Here is a 23,225-nt window from a genome sequence, read left to right as displayed (position 1 = left end):
CCAAGAACAATTAGAATACTATTGTTTTAGTAGCCATTAAATGAAAAAAAGTGTTGGATTGGCTCCAAACTCGAAAGATAGATAGAAAAACAGATTTTTCTAAAGAGTACTAAAGACTATCTGAAGTAGTCCTGCATTATTAAGTTAGAACTAATTCTAATTTATTGTATAACACTAATCATGGCCGATTTTCCTTTCAGAGTTCATTCTCTCGAGCTTAAACTTCTCGCGGACAGTGGAGATATAGCTAGCAGCCTTCATATTCACATTTTCATCTCCTGCTGAGCTTAAGTAGCTGTCAAACTCATTGAAACAACTGCAGTCATGGTACTCAGGTACAAAGAAACATACTTTTGGTCTCCCTTTAGGCTTCGTGTCTTGATGGTCGACAAGGTAAGTGATCGGAGGAACAGATGCAGATGACTGATAACTCGGTTTCATCCTACTGGTATACTGCACACCCGAACAAGATTTCGAGGCTCGAGAGAAGGAAAATAACCTCATCCCCTTTATGAAACCTCTACGTCTGTGTTGTGAATCCATCTTTTCTTCCCCCTATTTTACTCTAAACTGAAATTTGATTTGATATTGTGGGCTTTCCCTTTGGAAGAAGAATGCTCTATTTATAGAGGCTTCACAATCCCCCTTTTACATAAAAGTAGTTGTTGGAGAATGAACATAAATAAAAATGTATGGATAATTCGCGAATAGATAAAAGTAATAATTATACGATAAAGTATATAACATATTCTGGTGCTCAGCTTATAACTTTGATTGAGACTGTTCCTATATATGGTCCAAGAAGCGTACGTGATCTTGTCACAAGTTGAAATCTCATCCACCCATCATCATACCAAATACATCACGCTTACACAAGTTATGAACAAGGTCTAGGAAGAGTTGGATGAGGGCTTATCAGAAGAGAGAGGAGGTTGCGACCAATAATGACGTTTGCTAAGGAATCAGTTCAAATCTCATCCACCCATTAGCATATATTCCAAAACATAGGGTTCATCTTTTGGCAGTGAGTCGATAGCCAAGTTCCATCTTCATCTGCCAAGAACAAGCATCTTCAGTAGATTGATTTTACAATAGATGTTAAATTCCTTTTCATCATATTAACTTTTTTTTGTCTTGATCTTTTCAGTGTAGTCAAGTCGATAAAAATTATTAAGGAACTGACAAATATATGAACAGGCTTACTTACAGCCAAGAACATGGATGAACACTAAATCACATCTTACTGTTGTAAAACAGAAACAAACTCGATCACTCACATGTTTAAGTCTTTTCATCACTGAATTCTCTTATCACAAAAAGACTACCATGAATTTAAAAGCAGGCCACGCTGTTTGTGTGATTGACTATAGAGTATACATACAAAAAGCTTCTTGCGTTTCTTCGAATTTGCTACATTTATTACGAAAATAAAACTGAGATCTTTTTTAATGTAGCAAATTTAAAGAAACAGAGGGAGGGAGTACATTACTATAGAGAGCTAAAACCACAAAGTCTCATCCTATAGTGTGCACTAATAGGCATCTCACTAGTATCAATTTAGCTCCAACAAAAGATACCACAATCTGTATCTCGCTTATATCAAAGGCCATCGTGATAAGAGGTCATGAGTTCCAATCTCAACCATCCCTTGTTAAATATCCTGCGTCAGATATGAGGAGAATTTTTGTTGCATCCACATTTCTACGTCAAAGGGCTCTCGTGTGAAGGGGCGTGTTGAAGTATATAATGAAAAATAAAAACCGAAAAATAAAGTTGAGACTAAATTTAGGGTTTTGAATACTATTTGTATTGATTAAGTAAATAATTACATAAGTCTATATATACAAGATTAGAAAAACTATCTAAGGAAATAAGGATAATTACAATCAAAGGCAATAATTAAGATATTCCTAGAATATTTACTTTTATACACTCCCCCTCAAGTTAGGTTTCCGAGTCACCAGTACCTAACTTGCATAATGTTTGCTCGAATGCTTTCGAAGTATCCGCCTTTGTGAGGATGTCAGCTAGTTGATCTTTCGATCTTACAAAGGGAAGACTTATAATCTTCTTCTCAAGTTTCTCCTTTATGAAATGACTGTCGATCTCAACATGTTTGGTGCGATCATGTCGAACTGGGTTTCCAGAGATATTAATTGTTGCTTTATTATCACAAAATAATTTGCAAGCCTTCTTATGTCGGATGTCCAAGTCATTTAGGGCTCCTTTATCCATATGACTTCATTTATCCCTTTAGCAATTCCACGAAAGTCTGCCTCTGCACTTGACAAAGCAACAACCTTTTGTTTCTTGCTTTTCCATGTAACAAGGTTTCTCCCGGCCAATGTAAAGTACCCAAAAATTGATCTCCTATCATCACGATCACTTGCCCAGTCTGCTTTAGTATAGGCCAGAAGGTCTAAGTGATCATTTTTCTTAAATAGAATGCCTCTGCTACTTGTACCCTTCAGGTACCTTAGGATTTTCATTACTGCTATCATATGTTGTATCAGTGTTTGATGGATAAACCTGCTAACTACTCTGTATATTTATTAAAGAGGTTAAATATGTCAGATTGTGAAACTGCAGTCACACCAATGAATGTAAATGAAAAGCTACAGCGTGAAGATGGAACAGAAGCAGCAAATGCAAGACTATTTAGAATTCTAGTGGGTGGATTAAATTACTTAACACACACTAGACCCGACATTGCTTTTCCAATCAGTCTGGTATCCAGATTTCTACATAATCCAACCAGGCAACACCTTGGTGCAGCTAAAAGAATACTTCGTTATGTTGCTGGAACTATGGATTTTGGCATTTGGTACTCCAGAACATCAAGTTTCAGACTTGTGGGCTTTACTGACAGTGATTGGGCAGGTAGTATTGATGATCGTAAGAGCACCTCGGGGGGTGTTTTTAGTCTTGGTTCAGGAGCAGTAACATGGAGTTCAAAGAAGCAAGAGTCAATAGCTTTATCTTCCTCTGAATCTGTATACACAGCAGCTACTTCAGCAGCACGTCAAGTTTTGTGGCTCAGAAAATTACTTTCTGATCTTGATTATGTACAAGAAGAAGCTACTAATGATTTTTTTGTGATAATAGATCAGCTATTGCAATGAACAAAAACCCAGCATTTCATGCAAGAACTAAGCACATAGATGTGCAGCATCACTTTGTTCGACAACTAGTAGCTGATGGGAAAATTAATCTGAAATTCTGTAGTACTAATGAACAGACGGCTGACATATTTACAAAGGCTCTTCCTCAAGCCAATCATGATTTTTTCCGGATGCAACTAGGAATATGCAACTTTGAATCAAGGGGAAGTGTTGAATAATGATTGATTCAAAGTTAATTTCCATTATTTTAGTTAAGTTTTGTTTTAGTGGGTGTTAGTGGGTTAGTATTTTTAGTTAATAAAATTAGGAAGTGGTTTTTAGTATGTTCAGTTAGTATGCTCCATTATTAATATTGATGTATTGTGATTTTCTTAATTCAAGTTAATGAGAATTAATCTTACTCTCCAATATATTATATTTTTGTTTCAACACTTAGCAAATATATAAATTTTGAGTAGTATATAAGCTCAAGGGAGGGGAGTTTTATTCATGCTTTTGGAAATTACAAATTGTGTCCTATAAATTCGGAGCTATTTTTATCTTCAATAAATATTTAACTTTCGAAAACATTCTGTTTTATGCAAGAATTCTGCTCAAATTTCTAATTCTATTAATATGTCCAAAATTACAATCGTGGCTAATTCAGTTCGTAATACCAGATTTGACATTGTTGTTGCTGTAGATACAATGATGGATAAAGTTGAAAACGTCAAGAAAAAAGACACAAGTAATTTCATTAATTAAAGTTAACTAGCAATGAAACCTTGTCCAACCTTTGTAAGCACAAAAAGCACTGCAAAGAACAATCATCTGACAAGCTCTACAAAAAATAAATCAAAAAAAAAAAAAAAAAGAAAAACCCTTGTTTTCTCTTATTGTTAAAACCTAGATTTGATTCATGAAAAGGCATTCTTTAATTCATAGTTGTCTAAAAGAAATAGTTGACTAATCCCAACCAAATGGGAAAAACTTGGAAGACCCTTTGGCACGAAACCCATCTTGGCTAGAATGGAATCCTCCGAAGCCTGGATTATTGGTATTATTGCTACTAGACAGTGCAGCTGAACCTTGAGAAAATGAAAGTTGAACCAAACTGTTTAGATTAAGGGATGTACTGTTGCTACCTTGAGGTGGTGATGAACTGATTATGGGTCCCACAGAGATCGCCGACGATTGAGATGGGCACATTGACAGAAGAGAGAGAGCACATCCTGACTCGTTTTCAGGTGAAGTCTTGAGGCAGCCTCTCCTACTTTGGGTTGGTGCAATCTCATTTTCAAGTGGATGATAAATTGTTTCTTGGTTATTTCGATAGTATAAATCAGGCTGAGAAATGGTAGGCCAATTAGTAGTATGCACTTGTGGGCAGCAAAACTGCATCATTCCATCTCCTTCATTTTGAAAAAGTTATCAGAACAAACTCTCACGTAAAACGGAGAATTGTAGCTATTAAATAGACTCGATGGATAGTAGACATTCACCTGTATGAGAGGACAAAAAGCCACCAGTAGAATCAGGCATGTAAAAGGCCTCAGGTTGCCTTTTCCTCCTACGTCGATTATGTCCATCCAACCGTTTTCTGCAGCTTCTCTTCACCTCATCAAACTCTTCCAATGAATGAAACCTTTTGACAGTGAAATGCACACAATGAGAGCATCACAGAATTTAGACCATGACCCGAGTCATTTGACTAAAAATCTATTAATATTGAATGCAGCCAGGTTGGTTCTATACAAATCAGTTGAGGGTTCGGCCCACCTCATACTTGTATTTTAGATTTGCCCTAGAATGACAGCTAATAAAATAGGGAAATGCTGAAATGTAGCGTAGTATATCCAATAAATGCAGCTTAGTACATTCATTAATCTATATCTACTACTAATTGACTAATCAAGGGGGCAATAATTATCCAAGAATAGTAATTGGTTACAGGATGAACGTGGTATGTAGTGGAGATTTTTTACCGCACATAAACCTCGGATGCTACTTGTTTTTACCAAAGTCAACAATATTTATTAATTTAATAAGTAATTAATATAGTAGTTACTAATGAACCAGACAGAGCCAGGCAACAGGCAAGAGAAATGCCTTAAAAGGTCTATGTTATTATTATTTGTTATGTATGATAATTTATACGAGAGTTTATCAACCAAACAAGGTATTAAAAACCGGAGAAAGTATATATTTTTTACCTGCTACATTGTTGACAAAAGCGTTGCTCCTTACCAGCAACAAGAACAACAGGGGTCTTAGAATGTCTCTCGCAGACCCTATGGCGACGATGGTAGTCCCTGCAACGATTAAGGTCAGACGTGCACCCATCGACTGCACAAAAAACAGTAGTCTGAGCTCCGTTGTTGCGTGGCCTTCCCCTCTTTGACAGTGCCATCACAGGGGAAGTTGGAGGAGGAGTAGGACCCATGTTTGTAGGAACAGAATTGTTAAAGGTTTCCATGGACAATTCAGGCATGTCTTCCAACCTTCCCAAGTTGAGATCCACAGAAAACATATTTGTAAGTCCTGAACCACTAGAACATGCTAGTGTAGCAGCCAGGTGATGATTATAACTGTTATCTTCAACCTCTAACTTACTTATTCCATTCCAAGAACATGTTCTTGAGTCCCACTCCATCTTTTTCTTTTAATCAACAAAAACTACAATGATGTCTACTCACTAAACTTTTTATCCTTAAATTGCTTGGATATATGTCCCCACAACGAGTTGAAGCCGGTAGATAGTCTAAATCACCTTGTTGGTAAACTCTATTACATCAGAAAAAAGACCTTCCTATAAAAAAGTGTGTGTAAAAATGAAAGTATAACAAGAAAATAACAAGGACTTACTACTAATATGGAAAACCCTTCATGCTAATCACACATAGAATAGAAAGACCGAATGTGATGCATAGTATATGTAATACATCAGTATAAAAACAAACAAAGTACCAAAGTTATCAAGATATAAAAACAACATTTCATTACCTCAATGTCACTATATAAATTAGGGTAGGTCAAATTTACGCAACCTTACGCTTCTTAGTTTAACAGATAGGTTTCAATTGACCCTTAATAGCAAACATTATCTGCAACTTTACGTATTAATAAAGTGCACGTGATTTATGGATAAAATTAATAATATTGTATGAGGAAGGGAAGAGAAAGATAAATAATAATATTTCATTACCCCACCCCAACCCCATTATATAACTTCTACTTTTGAGGATTTGGGGTAGGAAATATGCAATCATACTCCTGTTAGTACAAAAAAAAAAAAAAAAAAAAGGAGGGTTGTTTCTTATTCACCTTTGATAAGAATTATTATTTGTAAAATCGTTCACATGAGTAAGAAGCAGCAATGATGTACGATGATTAGTACTAAATACACTAAGGGGAAAGGGTAAAGAGAGATACTTACAATGAAGTTGTTAAGTAAAAGAGTACTAATTTTGGGGTTCTGAAACCACCTATCTTCTGACATAGACATCAAGATAATTAAAAGGCACACAGCATATGCAAAACTCTGAAAGAAAGAGAGAGAGAAAGAAAGAAGAGGAGAGGGTGGTTTAAGAGAAGATAGGGAAAAGACAGTGTGGGTAGGGAGGGAGCACAAATACTTTTGTTCCCTTAAGAAGAAATCAAGGACAATATATTAGTTGTGGGTGAAGAGGAAACACAAGTGTTCTTGTCCCCCACATTACATACTATACTATTGTAGAAAGAAAAAGACAAAAAATCTTTTTGTCTTATCACTTGGTTAAGGGATTATTTGTTATCACTAATAACGATAAAATCGCATATATCTCCCATTATGTCCCGTTTAACCGGAGTTATATTCCAATGTCACAATATATCTCTACAAAAAGCATGAAGTACCCTTATTAACAAGTTCTAAGAGGACTTCCTACCGTTAGAAATGTTGTTTTATAACAAAGATAACGACGCATGATACATAAACCATCCCGTAAATTGTAGTATTTCATGAGTTATATACAGAAATTGAGAAAATATGAATCCATATAACTAATTTCTGCCAAAAGATATTATGAAACATGTGGTGTAGTAATGATATAATAACTTATTATTAGTTGATATCATTTTCTGTCAAAAGGTAAATGAATTTATGTTAGGTAGACTCAAAAGGGAGTTGGCTTTGTTTCATCTCTCTCACCATTATTTATTTATTTATTTATTTATTTATTTATTTTTGAATGTAAGTTATTAGGACATGTACGTGGTGGCTATGAGAGTAGCTGATAGCAGCTTAATTAAGTTGTTGATGGATATATTTAAATGTGTAATAAACTTTGCAAACTAAATTTGTTTGGTAAAAGTTACTGTAGTTTTAGAAACTGTTGTTTTTTTGAACAAAATATATAGAAAATTTTAAAACGCAACTTTTGAATTTAGAATGTTAGTAACGTCTTGATATAATAATAATAATTGGGATGCGCAACACACCCTTAGGCCTTAGTGAGGAAGGAGAAAGAGTGAAAGAAACAAGGGAAGAAAAAGGCATGAATGGCGGGCCAGAGAAAGACATAGTGAGGTTGTTTTCATCTTTCACTTCAGCAAGGAAGGGAGGGACCGCTGAATAGGTGATAAACTACAAGCAAGTTCACAAGAAAATCACAAAGTATGAACCATTTTGGTTTTGGAGTGTCATACATGTACACTTTGCACATTTGGAGTATTCTTTTCTCTTTCATCTATAATACAACACTAGTGCTCAACTTGTAACTTTCAAAAGCCTATTTCATAGGCGCAATAACTATATTAATTCATCACCAATGGGCAATGCTAATGGATTTGTATCCAATTTACTATAACTTTCACTTTTAATAATTTTTTCTTTTTCCATTAAATTTTTATTGCCATTCAAATACTTTTAGTCTAGAGTCTTATTGGATCTACATCACATTCGACCCTAATTTAAAGGGAAATCGAGTCTATAAACTAAATGTGTATGGATATGGAAAAGTCTTAAGACCTAGATATGACCCACAATTACGAAATATAGAAGAGGCGGGAGAGGACCCTCTCGACTTTTTTCTCAATAAAATAAGTATGTATAATCACACTATTAATATTTATAAAGTATAAAATAATGGTTTAATTGGTGGTTCTTATTACTAATATGTCGCAAAGTTCGAGCGGAATATTGAGATGAAGATGATAATAAAGACGACTAAGAGGACGCAAATTTAAAACTGAAATTAAAGTCTTTGCTTCCTTTTTGACGCAAATTTAAAACTGAAATTAAAGTCTTTGCTCCCTTTTTATCCAAATTTCACCACTATTGACCCAAACCTACCCTAGACCCAAACTCAATCTATATTAGCCCTATATTCAACCCATATCCCAATTTGTAATCGATTTTAGACCAATTTTATATTTATTTGGATCCCATTTGTTTATATTTGACCTATAAAGAAATTAAGACCTAATTATACATTTATGAGTAAAAAAATTTATATTATATGAACTATTATATTAAAACTCATTTCGAACTCATTTGAGAACCTATACCAATCAGACAATGAACCTAAATTCAAGACTAGACTAGGTCCAAATAAAATTAATAGGTTTGAATCTAGATCTAATTAGACCCACACCCATAACCATCCTTAAATATATTTTCATTTTATTTATTGCCTACCAAACGAGTCTAGATAGTGTAAAAAGATCATGGTCTCAATTTATCATGTATGACAATAGTACAAGTTAGACTACTCAATCAAGCAGATAAACTAGAGTTGTTAAACTTGATCCAATTAACCAGAATCAAGTATAACTCAACTCGGCCCGAAATAATCTATACATAAAATATTAGATTATTAATACATTTGCGTACCCAAAAGAAATGAATTTACCCGATCAGAAGTATCATACCTTAATCATAAACATCAAGTCTAATCCTTCCCATCCATGATTAAAGAGGATGTATAAAGATTCCTAATTGTCCTTACAATGTAGAGAGTAGAACTCCAAGAAACAATAGAGTTTTAGAAGAATTTCATTTGCTAAATTCCTTTCCAAAACTGTATTTCTAAATACCTAAGAATTGTAAGAGCTTTAGTAAATAAAACAACTATTCCATGCACAGGTTACAGGACCCAACAAATTCATCAAAATGATATAAAGAATACATTTCTATTGAACAGTATGCATCTCCTATTAAAAATAATATTTATGTATGGTAAAAACCTTGTACCCAACAATTTTAATATATGCCTAGCTTGTTTTTGGTTTAAGATAGCAAATTCACATATAAGATCGCATCCGAGGCCTAGCCAGAGACTGACCTCCATCGACGAATACTGTAGTTCCGGTCATATAGCGTGAGCCGTCACTTATTAGATAAACAAGAGTTGATGTCAAATCCTTCTTAGGATCAAGCCATCTTTGTAGTGGTACCACTTCTTTAGCAAGTTTCTGAGATCGATCCTTCCCCACTGAAGTTGGGTACTCATCGTCAATGTGCAAGCCACGTGCAATTCCGTTTACTCTTATCTGGTATATCCCGATCTCCATTGCCATAATCTAAGCAAAATCACCAGAAATTCTAATATCAAATAAATTAATGGCTCTTGCAGGATATTTGAAAAGCTTCTACACATTTTACAACTAAGTTCTAATACATTAGTTTCATAATTTATAGTTAGTAATAATTGTCTGATTTCATTAGGCACTACTAGTGAAACATGATTCGCTAGTAATTTTGCCTTTTTTAATTCGTGATTCGCTCAAAATGGCTCAAAATAGCCTAAATCGACCACTATTCCCTTTTTTCGATTTACAATTCACAAGGTGATTAGTGAATCTTGTAACAATGGACACTATGTGGTGACATTTGTAACGTACCCTCGAGGCTGACCATGATGTTAATTCCTAGTCCTAGCATTGCAGATATTCATAGCTTCAAAACAAATCTCATAGAAACACAACTACTACTTACAGCAAGCCTACAACATTGTAATAAATGCCAACAAATTTGTGATTACTTTAATCTACCTACTGGGATAACAAAAATAATGATCAATAAGATGTGAATCCTTGAATCCCATATGGGTTGCACATGACATGGTCCCACTTCATTTGCACTCTTGTGGGTCTTCTTGACATTGATCACAACCCCCAAAGTGTCTAATGAAAAACACCTCAAAGTGATTTTATGAAAATCTACGATTTTTCTTTCAGGTGGTAGAAACAAACAATTTGTGTTTTGAAGCGTAAATCAAGTACAAAACATCTCCCGACTAGACTTATTGAGATTCGAACAATATCGATGATAGGCTCAAAGGCCTATTCACGTAGAGCCCAACTCGGAAAAATGTGATTAAATGAAATGGACTGGTAATTATACAGATCAACTTGCTGCATACATTATACAATTGTAAGTGATGCGTAAAGGAATTCAAAGAGAACACCGAGGACATGAATAATGGATAAGCCTAGTGCTTGAAGATTTTCCATTTCATCATTTTGACATAGGTTTGATTTTGACCACGTTTCTTCTCTCCCATTACTTGTATGGATTCTCTAACCTACTCCGAATAACAAATAAGATAGCTCTTGGTATGTCTAGATTGCATTTTCTAAGGGTAGAAATATGATGGGTTATGCACAAAAATCTTGCCATTGCACATGCACTTAAAGAGCCCTTTCTCCCATTTTTCTCTGTTTCTTTTTAGCACTTCTTTTATCATACCACCCAATCAGTAACATTACTGAAGCATTATTATTTCAGATTCTATAAATATTTTTCATAATAGCGTTATGTTTGAAGTTTGGACCCAACCTAGTAAGTTTGATGTAACTTTTTTTTAAGTTTATAATTTTCACAATACATATACCTCTTCCATACCAAAGTTATATTCCACTTTCTTAATTATTTGTTCCACTTTGCTTTTATAACAAGGTTTATGTACAACTTTAATCTAATTAAAGATTATAAGTATATCAAAGTTGCACTGTTATTAAATATTTTATCGATACTATGAACCCACATGAATCTACTTTCTTTATTACTTAATACTTTATATAAGGAACGCAACCTGAATTCACTTTCTTGCAAAAACAACCGTGCAAAATGGAAGTTAAATTAACTTTGCAACGGAGGGAGTATATAATTTTTATATATTTACGACTGTGATACATTTCAGACTAACACTAACCAAATAAACTAGGTTTTACTAAGGGGAGGAGACCAAGCATAGCTTGGCCTAGTGAAACACCTCATAGCCTCAAGATGGCGGGGGTTCTGCGCTCGCTGGTGGGACTTTAACATAGGGATTTTCCTTAACTACCCCCTAATTTCCAAGGGACCTTTCGAATAAAATCGGGGGACGGGTTGACTAGCAAGAAGTTCTGTTTGATCAGGCGATTAATCTTTTCCACTAATAAGGGGGTTGGGGGAGGCCAGATTAACCAATTGTGTGATACTGTGGCTAATGTTGACCACAACTATACATGGGGCATTTAGATTCTTAGCTTGGCCTCATCCCAGCTTTACGAAACGATGTATAAAAATTAAAGCTCAGACAAGTTGATAAATTAAAAGATAGTTTGAGCTCACCCTCACTAATTGATTAACTCCAGCTAAACATGAACCAAACGCAGCAGCTCCCTTGTAAATTCCTCTCTCAGCGCCATTTATAGAAGTCATCAGTACAATGGACCCTCCTGTACTCTGATCTCGCATTTTACAGCCAACAGCTTTTACTAAGTACCAGACTGCCATCAAATTTGTTTTTACTGTTTTTTTGAAATCATCTTCAGCCATCTCTAAAGGATCTTGCATTTTTCCTGTCATGCATGATTTAAAACATATTCAGAAATCTTTTCCCATTTCAATACTAAACAAAATTTGCTACTTAAGCCACTATTGGGTATATTTAAGTTGTTCAAAAATGACTTGATTTATCGAAATCGAGTATAGCATGACAGGCACAAAAGAATCCATTTATCGAAATCGAGTATAGCATGACAGGCACAAAAGAATCCTATATTTAAATCAAATCAAATTGTCAACATATTAACATACAAAGGAACCAAAATTAACCCAACCCGGAGATACCATACCTAAAATCCACCTAAATACCCGAATTTACACCTCTAAGTATGATGCTAAAAAAATTGGTATAATATTAGACCCAACCACAATTCAAGTACCAAAGGGAATGAGTTTGTACTTTGTTGCCTTAGTGAGGGGTTAGTACTATTTCAGTAGTATAGATGCATCCTTGAATGCAAGGGAAATAACTAATTTACTATTACTACAAAATAACTAAGACATCCTAGCAGGAAGTTTTATATACTAATGTTATCAATGACATTTACTTGTTTATTAAATATGCATCTAGTAAATTTTCTTTTTGTTTTTGTTTATATGATTTTGGTAGAATTTTTTAAGATTCTTTTTGAGCATTACTCTTAGTAGCATAATATAACCTTTGGTTCAACTTTGGAAGGGATGTTTTAATAATTAGTATTTTTAAAAAACTATGGTTCAAATATGCACAATATAAGTTGTAATTTATTTTATGTAGATTATCCGCATCACTAATTTTTTTTCCTGGATCTGCCCCTAATATTATCCTCCCTTTTCTAATAGCTACACTTCTCCCATGTACAGGAGAACTTTATGACAGAACTTTGGCTATTAGAAAGAAACACAATAAAAGTAGTTTGCAGCGATACAATCTCATATGTTCTCTATCTCCAAAATAAGAGCTCACCAATGGTATAGCAGTAGCTAATAAAATAATAGCAACAATAATGCCAAAGTCTTAATCCCAACTAATGTTACAATAACAACAACAATGCCAAAGTCTTAATCCTATAAACTAGGATCGGCTACGTAAACCAATATATCAGTTTCAATGATAGTCCATATTGATTCTTATACTCCATTCATTTGATTTTCTACTATCTAATTATGTAAGTTTCGATCCTTTATAATCTTTTCTATTTATGTCTTACAAGTCATATTCGCCTTCCTTGTCCTCTTTCTAAGTCTCTTGAGCTCCAATTTTTATTTTTCTTACTGGTTCGCTAATATCCCATCTATGCGCCTGCCAAAACAATCTTAAACCATTCTCTTTCATCTTTTCCATATTCGCCTTCCTCGCCCTCTTTCTAAACCCTTTCTCATATCTGCATTTCAAATTGTATCCCTCAAGGTATGCCCACTAGCCACTCATCCATTGAAAGCATTCGAATCTTCGCTGCTCTCATACTTTACAAAGATCATTTCTAAAAGCTCAACATTTTGATCCATATAGTAGCATCAATCCAACAACCATTCGATAAAATTTACCCTTTAAGTTTAAGAGCACACCTAGATCACATAATATTTTAGTTGTCACTCTCTATTTTTGCCACCAACACTTAATTTTATGGATTACATCTTGTTGTATGTCTATATATGAACTCAAGGTATTTAAAGCATTCACTTTGAGCGATTTCTTCCTCTTCTAGTTTTGTAGTGTCTCTTGTTATCTCGTTCGTGCAAAAGTACTCAGTTTTGCACCAACATAACATTAAACATCGTGACCAGTGTCTTATGATTTCCTAATCTCTCTGCGAATCGGGAATCGCAAAAAGCGAATTTTGGTCGATTTTGGGCTATTTTTGGTCCATTTTGAACGAATCTCGAATTGAGACATGCGAATTAACTAGCGAATCATGTGACACTGATCATGAATTCAACTTTTATCTTCATCATTCTAAATAAGCATTTACCCCTCCCTGGTCTGCCCTTATCTTTAATATTAATCTACAAGTAGGAATATAATTCATATAATCATCCACATATATTCTCCACTTCGTTCATCCCTATCTATTTTTAACTAAGGTATTTCTATGCTGATAAACAACACTAAACTACGATTTTCGTCTTCTTTTGTATGAAGTATTTTTTTAGTTTAGGATAGGGTGTTCACACATAACAAACACTAGCATTTCTGAACCAAAATATGTTCTTTGTTTATATTTAAGTCACAATAAACCAGTAACACGTTGCATTTCTGAGTTGGTCACATCCAATAAATATACTGAGTAAAACCCAGTTGGACATACCTTCATAAGCATAAAAATTCACAAAGGCGTCTAATTTTCCAAGTAGGTTGCAAGCCTTCTCCACAGCACCATGAAAGGTTGCCTCTCTATCATCTTCCATATCCAAACTCACCACTTCAATTGCATTTGTATTTTTTATAGAATCAGCATCAGCTATCCTACATGCAATACTTCGCAGAAGGCTTTCATTTCCCATCAACACTAGCCTAAAAAAAATTAAACATTGCAATAAAAATCAATAGCCCAAGGACAGATTTTGACAGTCAAAACATAAGTATAAGAAAGCATATATCAAAGAGTGAATCTCAAAATTTAACTATGCCATAGGGACATTTGTAAACTCAGCAGCCAGAACATAGGCCACACAATGACGTGTTTGGATGGGGGAAGTTAGAGGCGAAGGGAGGGAAGGGAAAACCACGAAAATCTTCACATACCCTCCAATCTCCAATATTATTATCTTATCAGACACACCGTAATGGGTAAGTTTAAAACCGTAGCCTAAAGTTTGAATATCCCCAACTATCTTTAAACTTATCCCAAAACAATATAAATGAATGACAAAGATGTCACTATAGAGAAGGTCAACCTAAATTATCAAAAAATAAAAAAAAAAAGAAAAAATAAAAAAAAAAGAAAAAACAAAAACAATCACCAAATAGGAATTCCCATGATTAATTTATAGTTGAGACTTAGTCTTAAAATGCATCATGGTACTTGATTAATATGAACTACCAACACAAAGAATTCAAGAAAAAAGACACGGAAAAAAGCATCACTTTTATGTTCAAGACACAAAAGTTAGAGAGCCAAATCAACAAACTAAACATCCCAATCAAGGAACTAGTCAATCTAAAACTATAAGCTGTTGCCCAAGTTGAGATCAAATTATCAAAATCACTAATTTTAATTTGTTAATTTAAACCATACTTACAATGACCACAATTCTACTTCCAACAAATCTAAAAACTAAATCAATAGCATATCATTCTGATTTAAACAGTCCCAATGACACATAAAGATAATTTCATAGGAGATATCAAAAGTACACAAGCTCATAGAGAAACATTGTAGAGGATGCATAAAGAATGATAGATACATATGAGATTTAAACCAGGACTTTAATCATAAACTAGTCATACAATACAAACTAAGAAACTAAGCACTAGTTTGTTTGCAAGTTGAGCGTACACTAGATTACAAAAAACAGGTTTAAGGACCGAAAATGGCAAATATTGAAACTCATAACACATCAAAATAAGGTCCAGTAGCGAAGTTACACAGGCCACATAAGTACTTTCCAACAATTCACATGTGACATGTTTAACTACCCTTTTTTTGTTTTGATTGATTAGGTAAACAGAATTCAGACCAGAATTCCGGTATGAAACCAAAATTTACCAAACCAACAATACCAGCATTGCGTTCCCATATATTTTGTAACAAAAATATCGTCAAATTTAAAACAACTAACAATACCTTAATCCAATAAGAACGAGTTTGTCTAAATCAATTATAGATCAGCCCAAGTAGTCATCCATATAAAATTTTCTTTCTCAACCCATAAAATTAAAACATGTAAAAAGATTGAACTTAGCTTGATCATGCAATACTTAATAAGTTACTCCCTCCTTTACTTTATGCAATTTATCCAATGCACTTATTCAATCCTTAATATATCGAGTTATGTATAATTAAAAATTATAAAAAGTTGATATTAATAATCTTTACATCAAAATAACATATCAAGTGACTATGTTTTAACTTATAGAATAATAATAAAATGCAATTTAATAGTGATAAATAAATAGTGTCTCAAAATAAGTGAGACACCTAATGTGAATAGGATGGAGTATATTAATAGAGTCATAGGTTGGCTGTGATTGTAGGATTTCCCTTTCGATTCAAAATGGATTAATTCCCTTTCCCTTTTGAAAGTTACACTGATAGAACTCTCTTTCCATTGCACTCCATTTTTAAATATAAAAGAAAAAGAAAGAGAAAAATTCAAACCTGCAACCATGTTTAGCCAAATTGTAAGCCACATTTACAGAAACATCATCTCCATTAGAGGTTAATAGAACTCTCTTTCCATTGCATTCCATTTTTAAACTCCAAAACTCTATGAAACAAGAAATAGATACAACCTTTATTAATTGATTATGAACCCTTTTTATAATGAGCGATCCAAGAAAAATGCAGTATTAAATAAGTGAGAAAGTTCACATTTAAAAAAACAAAATGAGTAGGACTTAAGCAATATATAAAATTGAAGACTACGATGAGTCAAACAAAAAGAAGTAAACTAATATAACAACATATGAAATTCCATAGAAAATTCTCGGTTATTTACCTGAAAAATGCTTGAAATGAGAAAAAGAAAATTCTCAAGAAATTATGGTTAGAATGTGTTCAGACTCTTCCCACTGATCCTTGATGAGCATTTATTGTGGTGCTTTAAAGTTCATCTTATTCATGCGTATAGGAAACAATCATTTTATTGAATTCTTTTTACTAAATTTTACTTTATTTGGTGGGTCTACTGAGTACTAAGTGTGCACTGCGTATCAATGTTGTCGGTTATTTTCAATTTTAATCTTAAAGGTATTAAATTTTGACATTAATTTCAACTTAAAGTAAATTTTAAACAGATCAATTAACATAAAAAATTAAAATTTTTTACTTTAATTGATATGTTTAAGTATTACTTTACGTTGAAATTAATACCTTTAAGGTCAAAATTGACAAAAGCCTAAAAAATGAAAAAATTTCAATTTGAACCAATGAGTGATCAAGTTTGACGTTAAACTGATTAATTTCAATTTCAATTTCAACAACAAATGAATGGTCAATAAAACTATCAATAATGATGTTAGAATTGTTAACATAGTAAATTTGAACTAAATGCTATACAATATATCACTACAATTTGAATACTTATTTTTAAAACGATAATTGAAGATTAGAAGTTCAAAATTGAGTTAGAGTAATATAAACCTGTTGTGGAAAGAGTAATATAACTATTATTGATCGATGATTAAAGATTAGATGTTCATCATTGTCAAATTATATGGCATAATTTAACTATTAACATATTCAATTTGAACTATTTACAAATATGTATAAACGTGTTGTGGAAAGAGTAATATAACTATTATTGATCGATGATTAAAGAGTACAAGTACTCTTATGTTCCATTAGAACCATCAAGTTGCATTGAGTAAAAGTACTTGTATTGTACAATGTTTTAACACTATTATTGATGGTGTTATTGACCATTCATTTGTTGTTTAAAATTCATCAATAGAATGATAAAATAATACCATTTTATTAACTTCGTTTTCAAATTGTGAAACAAAACCATATTTAGGTAGAAATTGATTAGTTTAACGTCAAAATTGATCACAAACAGGTCAAAATTAAAATTTTTTATGTTAATTGATCTGTTTAAAGTTTACTTTAAGTTGAAATTGATACCTTTATGGTCAAAATTTAATACCTTTAAGATTAAAATTGAAAAATGCCCATAAAATGGGAAAAACAAGAGAAAGCATATGAGGTTGATGCACGCGCGAATCGGGCCGGCCCAAATTAACGGTCTAATTATGAGGTCGTCTCTTCCAAGACCAGCTGATTACTAAATACTCCCTCTATTTCTAAAATTTATATTTTGTGATAATTTTATGAACAAAAATTATCTCATTTTTCCCAATCATATTATACTAAAAGGCAATTATATATTTTTCTTCAATTATATATTTTCATTTTTAATCCTAAGAAATTACTTGAATGTTTTCATATTAATATTATTTTTTCTCCCATTTCAACTTTTTTCTCTTTTCATTAAATATTTCATTCGTTTTAATGATATGAAGCTATTAGAATACACTTCTTGGTAAGAGTCTATTCTAATTTCTTTCATTAATATTTAATACTCTTCTTGATTTTTTCTTATATTTAAAATTGAAATAACAAAAAAAATCAAAGAGAGTACTAATTACTGAAAACGAATGATTAATAACCAACTAAAAATAACCAAATCTTTTAAGTCAAGTTTACAAAAGATCGAAGAGAGTACTAATGCTAGGTAAGAGTCTATTCTAATTTTTAAGTTACATTTCCTATCTTTGTTCGTCTAATTCGTTACTGTTCTATTTTTTCAACATTATTAAAACGAGTATTTCCATAATTTTCTCAAATTTAGAACCATTTTCTTTTTTGGACATAATTTTTCCTAAACTATCCTCATACTCATTGTACTTATTGTAGGACATGGATTACTATATTTATGATGAGTAATGATAGGTTTTACATTTTAAGTAGCTGGTGAACATTTGAGGGTGTTTACTAATTAGATTTTGTTTTTCGGTTTTTTGTTTTTTTGTTGGTAAAAAAGTCAGAAAATTTATTCAATAAATTGATTTAAGTCAAAATGAAGTTAACTTAGTTGGCTATTTCATTAATTTTTGTTTTTGACTTGTTTGTTTATTTTTCTTTAATAAACAGACAACAATTAATACATAGTTTTACTAACAATCTCCTTAATATACAACTAATTAAAAGCTAGCAACCAACAGTTATTTGCCAAATATTCCTAAGTTTTTTGTTTTTTTCTTTAAATTATGTTTCGTATGCATAATAACCCCCAGGTACCAATTTTCATAATTTATAATGTACTCTAAGTATTTTAACCTATTTTCAAACCAAAAAGTGCCCTAAAAACACCTTTTTCTACCTTTTTTTCAAACCCTACGGCATTTGTCAAATTTCATCACAAAATATAAATTTCAATGCTTTATTTCCTATTAAATCTAAACGACAATATTTACATAATTTTCATGACCATCTATGAAATTAATTTCCATCCCTCAACAATAATTCTTTTTACACAAATGTACACACACACACACACACACACACACACACACACACACACACACACACACACACACACACACACATATATATATATATATATATATATATATACATATTTCTCTAGCAACATTATAAATTCCTCCTATTAAACAATAAAATAAATTTCTAACACCACATACATTTTTCTATATGCATCCATTTTTTTATATTCATACTTTACAATCATCCATCAAACAAATCCTTCACACACATATATACATATCTAAAACCCTAAAAACCATACATTAATTTAGATAGAAAAGTACATCACACTTTCATACATGAATTTTAAATCATAAACTAATCATAAATTATAAGTTAACACATATAATAATCATAGAAATTTAAATTAAAACTTAAAAATAAAATTAGATTGAGAATTTTACTCACAATTTGCAAAATAATAAAACACCAATTGACGAAGGATGATGATACTAGGCGTGTGGTAGGAGGAGTTTTGAGTGAGTTTTCTTGCAATTTTTTCTTTTTTGAAATGAAAGGATACAAGGTAAGAAAAAAATTAAGGGAATATGTGAGATTTATTATATGTGCTAATTGCCTTAACCTTTCAATTACCCAAATGGGAGTTACAAAATCCCACCAAAACCCCATAGGGCCGGCCAAAACCCTTGCCATTTCCCTCTTTTATCTTTTTTTTTTTCTTTTTGAAAATAAAGATAGGTTAGAGAAAAAGGTTTGGGCTTAAAATGGTTTTAATTTCCTTAAAGAATTGAAATCTCATGGTCTAACCCAATAACAAATAAAAAAATACACTCTTCTAAAAATAATAATAATAATAATAATAATAATAATAATAATAATAATAATAATAATAATAATAATATTACTAGTAAACTATTAAATTTATCGGGGAAAAAATATCGGGAAAATATCAGGGTGTTACAGACTACCCCCCTTAAAAAAGTTTTGACCCAAATTATCATAACACGAAAATTACACACATAACCACAAAACAAGTAGAACGAAATAAAAAAAAATTAATCACTTATGCACACCTACACAAAATAACGCACACATACACAAAATAACCCAAAAACAAGAATCGCACGAAAATCCTATCGCCTTCTACCCCTCTAAAACAAAGTTACGTCCCCGTAACTTACTAACCTGAGGGAAAAGGTACGAATACTTCTCTCGCATGGAAGCTTCTGTTTTCCATGTCGCCTCTTGTGACCGATGATTTGACCATAGAACCTTAACCATTGCAACATCCTTTCGCCGAGTACTACGAACCTTTCTATCTAAAATATGAACAGGTTGTTCTTCATAGGTTAGGCTCTCATCAAGCTCTAACGGCTCCGGGTCTAAGACATGCGAAGAAGCTGCAACATAACGTTTTAACTGGGAGATATGAAAAACGTCATGAACCTTACCCAGCGCATTAGGCAACGCTAACCGGTAAGCTAACTTCCCAATCCTTTCCACAATATCATAGGGACCAATGAAACGTGGGCTTAACTTCCCACGAGCACCAAAACGAACCACACCTTTCATCGGAGACACACGGAGTAGAACTTTGTCGCCTACTTCGTATTCATCAGGTCGACGTCGGAGATCGGCGTATGATTTTTGTCTATCCTGGGCTGCCTTCATTTTCTCGCGAATTAACTTTACTTGCTCAGTCATTTGAACAAGTATATCAGGTCCTAAGATGACAGATTCAGTAAAATCATCCCAACATGCAGGACTACGGCACTTACGACCATAAAGTGCTTCGAACGAAGCCATTTGAATCGTTGCTTGATAATTGTTATTATAAGAGAATTCTACTAAATTCAAATGTTCATCCCATGAACCTTGCCATTCCATGGCTATTGCTCTCAACATGTCCTCTAGTATCTGATTGACACGTTCAGTATGACCATCAATCATAGGGTGAAAAGACGTACTATAAAGAAGAGTGGTTCCCAAAGCCTGTTGTAATGATTTCCAGAAATGTGATAAGTATCGAGTATCACGATCGGAGACAATAGTACGAGGTAACCCGTGATATCGAACAACGTATCTAATGTAGGCACAAGCAAGTTGTTCCATATCCCACTTACAGTTCATCGGAATAAACCTTGCAGACTTAGTAAGCCTATCCACAATAACCCAAAGAGTACCATTACCAGCCTTAGTTCGTGGCAAACCTAATACCAAAATCGATGTTCACTCTTAACCTTTTGACACGTTAAACACTTGGAAACAAAATCTGTAATATTCTTTTTCATACCTAACCACCAAAACATGCATTTTAAATCTTGATACATCTTATCTCCACCAGGATGAACCGAGTATCTAGAATAATGGGCTTCATTCAATAATTTTTCCTTCAAGGAGTCACACCCATCCGGTACACACCACCGTCCTTTAAAACGAAGACTACCGTCCTCATGAATTGTAAAACCTTCAGCTCTCCCTTCACTGATCTGCTCCCGAAGTTTAATGAACTTGGGGTCTTCCAGTTGCTTAGCCATAATTTCTTCGAAAAAAGTAGGTTGAATGGACAATGCACTCAACTTGGCTTCCAACTCCCCTTCTTGGATTATCTCCAAGTTCATTCTCCCAAACTCCTTACACAACTCCTCAGAGGTCATTAACGTTGAGACTGAATGCCTCGATTTTCTGCTCAAAGCATCAGCGACTACATTCGCACGGCCTTCGTGATAGGCAATCTCCAAGTCATAATCACTAATAAGTTCTAACCAACGTCGTTGGCGCAAATTCAACTCGGATTGAGTGAACAAAAATTGCAAGCTTTTATGGTCCGTGAAGATCTTGCATTTGACACCATAAAGAGAATGTCGCCAGATTTTCAATGCAAAAACCACAGCCGCTAATTCCAAGTCATGTGTTGGATAATTCACCTCATGAGTCCTTAGTTGACGCGAAGCATACGCCACCACTTTTCTATCTTGCATTAAAACACAACCTAATCCATGTTTGGAAGCATCACTGTAGACGGAATATTCCAAAGATGGATCAGGTAAGGTCAACACTGGGGCTGTAGTTAACTTCTCCTTCAACAACTGAAATGCCGTCTCACACTCCTCAGTCCATTCGAACATCTTCTCCTTCTTCATCAAGGATGTTAGTGAACGAGCGATACGAGAAAAATCCTTCACAAAACAACGATAGTACCCTGCTAATCCTAACAAACTTCGAATATCTGTAACATTCCGAGGTGTAGACCAGTCCCGAACAGCTGCTACTTTTGCTGGATCAACGGAAATTCCATCCTTAGAAACAATGTGACCTAGAAAAGCCACTTGCTCTAACCAAAATTCACACTTCGAAAACTTAGCATACAATTGATTCTCTCGCAGAATCTGCAAGACTATCCTTAAATGTTCTCGATGTTCTTCTGGGCTCTTAGAATACACCAAGATATCATCAATGAACACCACCACACACTTATCGAGATATACGTTGAAAACCCGATTCATCAATCCCATAAACGCCGCCGGTGCGTTGGTCAACCCAAAAGGCATCACGGTGAATTCGAATTGTCCATATCTGTTTCTAAAAGCTGATTTACTAATATCCTCCTCCTTAATACGTAACTGATGATACCCTGACCGCAGATCAATCTTGGAAAAGACTCCTGCCCCTTGTAACTGATCAAAAAGATCATCGATCCGTGGTAATGGGTACTTATTCTTAACAGTGACCTTATTAAGTTTTTTGTAATCAATGGAGAGACGCATCGTTCCGTCCTTTTTCCTTACAAACAACACCGGGGCTCCCCAGGGCGACACACTGGGTCTTATATAACCCTTCTCTAACAACTCCTCCAATTGGACTTTCAATTCTTCCATCTCCCTTGGGGCCATTCGGTAAGGAGCTTTTGAAATTGGCCCTGTCCCAGGGATTAAGTCAATCAAAAAGTCCACGTCCCTTCTTGGCTGCATACCAGGAAGTTATTCTGGAAAAACATCCTTAAAATCACAGACCATCGGAATGTTCTCAAGTCACACCTCCCGCTCCTTCACCTTACTTATACTACATAGAAACCACAGTTGCCCTTGCTTGATTAATTTCTTGACTTCCAATGACGACACGATTTTTATCCTCGGTCCCTTAGGAAGACTCCTATATTTAACC

The 23,225-nt window shown here is 33.7% G+C and overlaps 2 protein-coding genes across 7 annotated transcripts; both read right to left on the bottom strand.

Moving 5' to 3' along the window:
- Window positions 1-3,538: 3,538 nt before the first annotated feature.
- LOC130821301 (squamosa promoter-binding-like protein 16) lies at window positions 3,539-6,754 on the bottom strand. 4 transcript variants are annotated; one of them, XM_057686996.1, is made up of 4 exons: window positions 6,538-6,754; window positions 5,315-5,910; window positions 4,604-4,746; window positions 3,539-4,513 (listed from the first exon to the last, which is right to left on the bottom strand). In XM_057686996.1, exons 2-4 carry the CDS (start codon window positions 5,752-5,754, stop codon window positions 4,068-4,070), a joined length of 1,029 nt encoding a protein of 342 aa, XP_057542979.1. In that variant the 5' UTR covers window positions 5,755-5,910; window positions 6,538-6,754; the 3' UTR covers window positions 3,539-4,067. The 4 variants fall into 4 exon arrangements, with proteins under 4 accessions (XP_057542979.1, XP_057542981.1, XP_057542982.1 ...); XM_057686998.1 differs by having other exon boundaries at window positions 5,315-5,906; window positions 6,538-6,743; XM_057686999.1 differs by lacking the exon at window positions 6,538-6,754 and adding an exon at window positions 6,426-6,500.
- A 2,233-nt stretch (window positions 6,755-8,987) lies between these two features.
- On the bottom strand, window positions 8,988-16,659 carry LOC130821233 (uncharacterized). Of its 3 annotated transcripts, XM_057686913.1 has the most exons (5): window positions 16,555-16,659; window positions 16,215-16,323; window positions 14,202-14,407; window positions 11,698-11,927; window positions 8,988-9,662 (listed from the first exon to the last, which is right to left on the bottom strand). In XM_057686913.1, the coding sequence occupies exons 2-5, from the start codon at window positions 16,304-16,306 to the stop codon at window positions 9,384-9,386; spliced, it is 807 nt and encodes a 268-aa protein (XP_057542896.1). In that variant the 5' UTR covers window positions 16,307-16,323; window positions 16,555-16,659; the 3' UTR covers window positions 8,988-9,383. The 3 variants fall into 3 exon arrangements, with proteins under 3 accessions (XP_057542896.1, XP_057542897.1, XP_057542898.1); XM_057686914.1 differs by lacking the exons at window positions 16,215-16,323; window positions 16,555-16,659 and adding an exon at window positions 15,393-15,469; XM_057686915.1 differs by lacking the exons at window positions 16,215-16,323; window positions 16,555-16,659 and adding an exon at window positions 14,519-14,644.
- Window positions 16,660-23,225: the final 6,566 nt, after the last annotated feature.

Source organism: Amaranthus tricolor, chromosome 8 (assembly GCF_026212465.1).
Source record: "Amaranthus tricolor cultivar Red isolate AtriRed21 chromosome 8, ASM2621246v1, whole genome shotgun sequence".
NCBI lineage: Eukaryota > Viridiplantae > Streptophyta > Magnoliopsida > Caryophyllales > Amaranthaceae > Amaranthus > Amaranthus tricolor.
The sequence above is the reverse complement of the archived record's forward strand: the minus strand, read 5'-3'. Positions and strand labels throughout refer to the sequence as shown.

Bases quoted from the DNA above. Each gene is read 5' to 3' on its own strand.
- LOC130821301 (XM_057686996.1), bottom strand. From the start codon at position 5,754: ATGGAGTGGGACTCAAGAACATGTTCTTGGAATGGAATAAGTAAGTTA. The intron at 4,747-5,314 runs GTAAAAAATATA...CACTGTCAAAAG, and splicing joins TTTTGTCAACAATGTAGCAG to GTTTCATTCATTGGAAGAGT. The intron at 4,514-4,603 runs GTGAATGTCTAC...TTCAAAATGAAG, and splicing joins CTTTTTGTCCTCTCATACAG to GAGATGGAATGATGCAGTTT.
- LOC130821233 (XM_057686913.1), bottom strand. From the start codon at position 16,306: ATGGAATGCAATGGAAAGAGAGTTCTATTAACCTCTAATGGAGATGAT. The intron at 14,408-16,214 runs GTTTGAATTTTT...AATTTTTTTTAG, and splicing joins TTGGCTAAACATGGTTGCAG to GCTAGTGTTGATGGGAAATG. The intron at 11,928-14,201 runs GTATGTCCAACT...CATGCATGACAG, and splicing joins GAATTTTTATGCTTATGAAG to GAAAAATGCAAGATCCTTTA.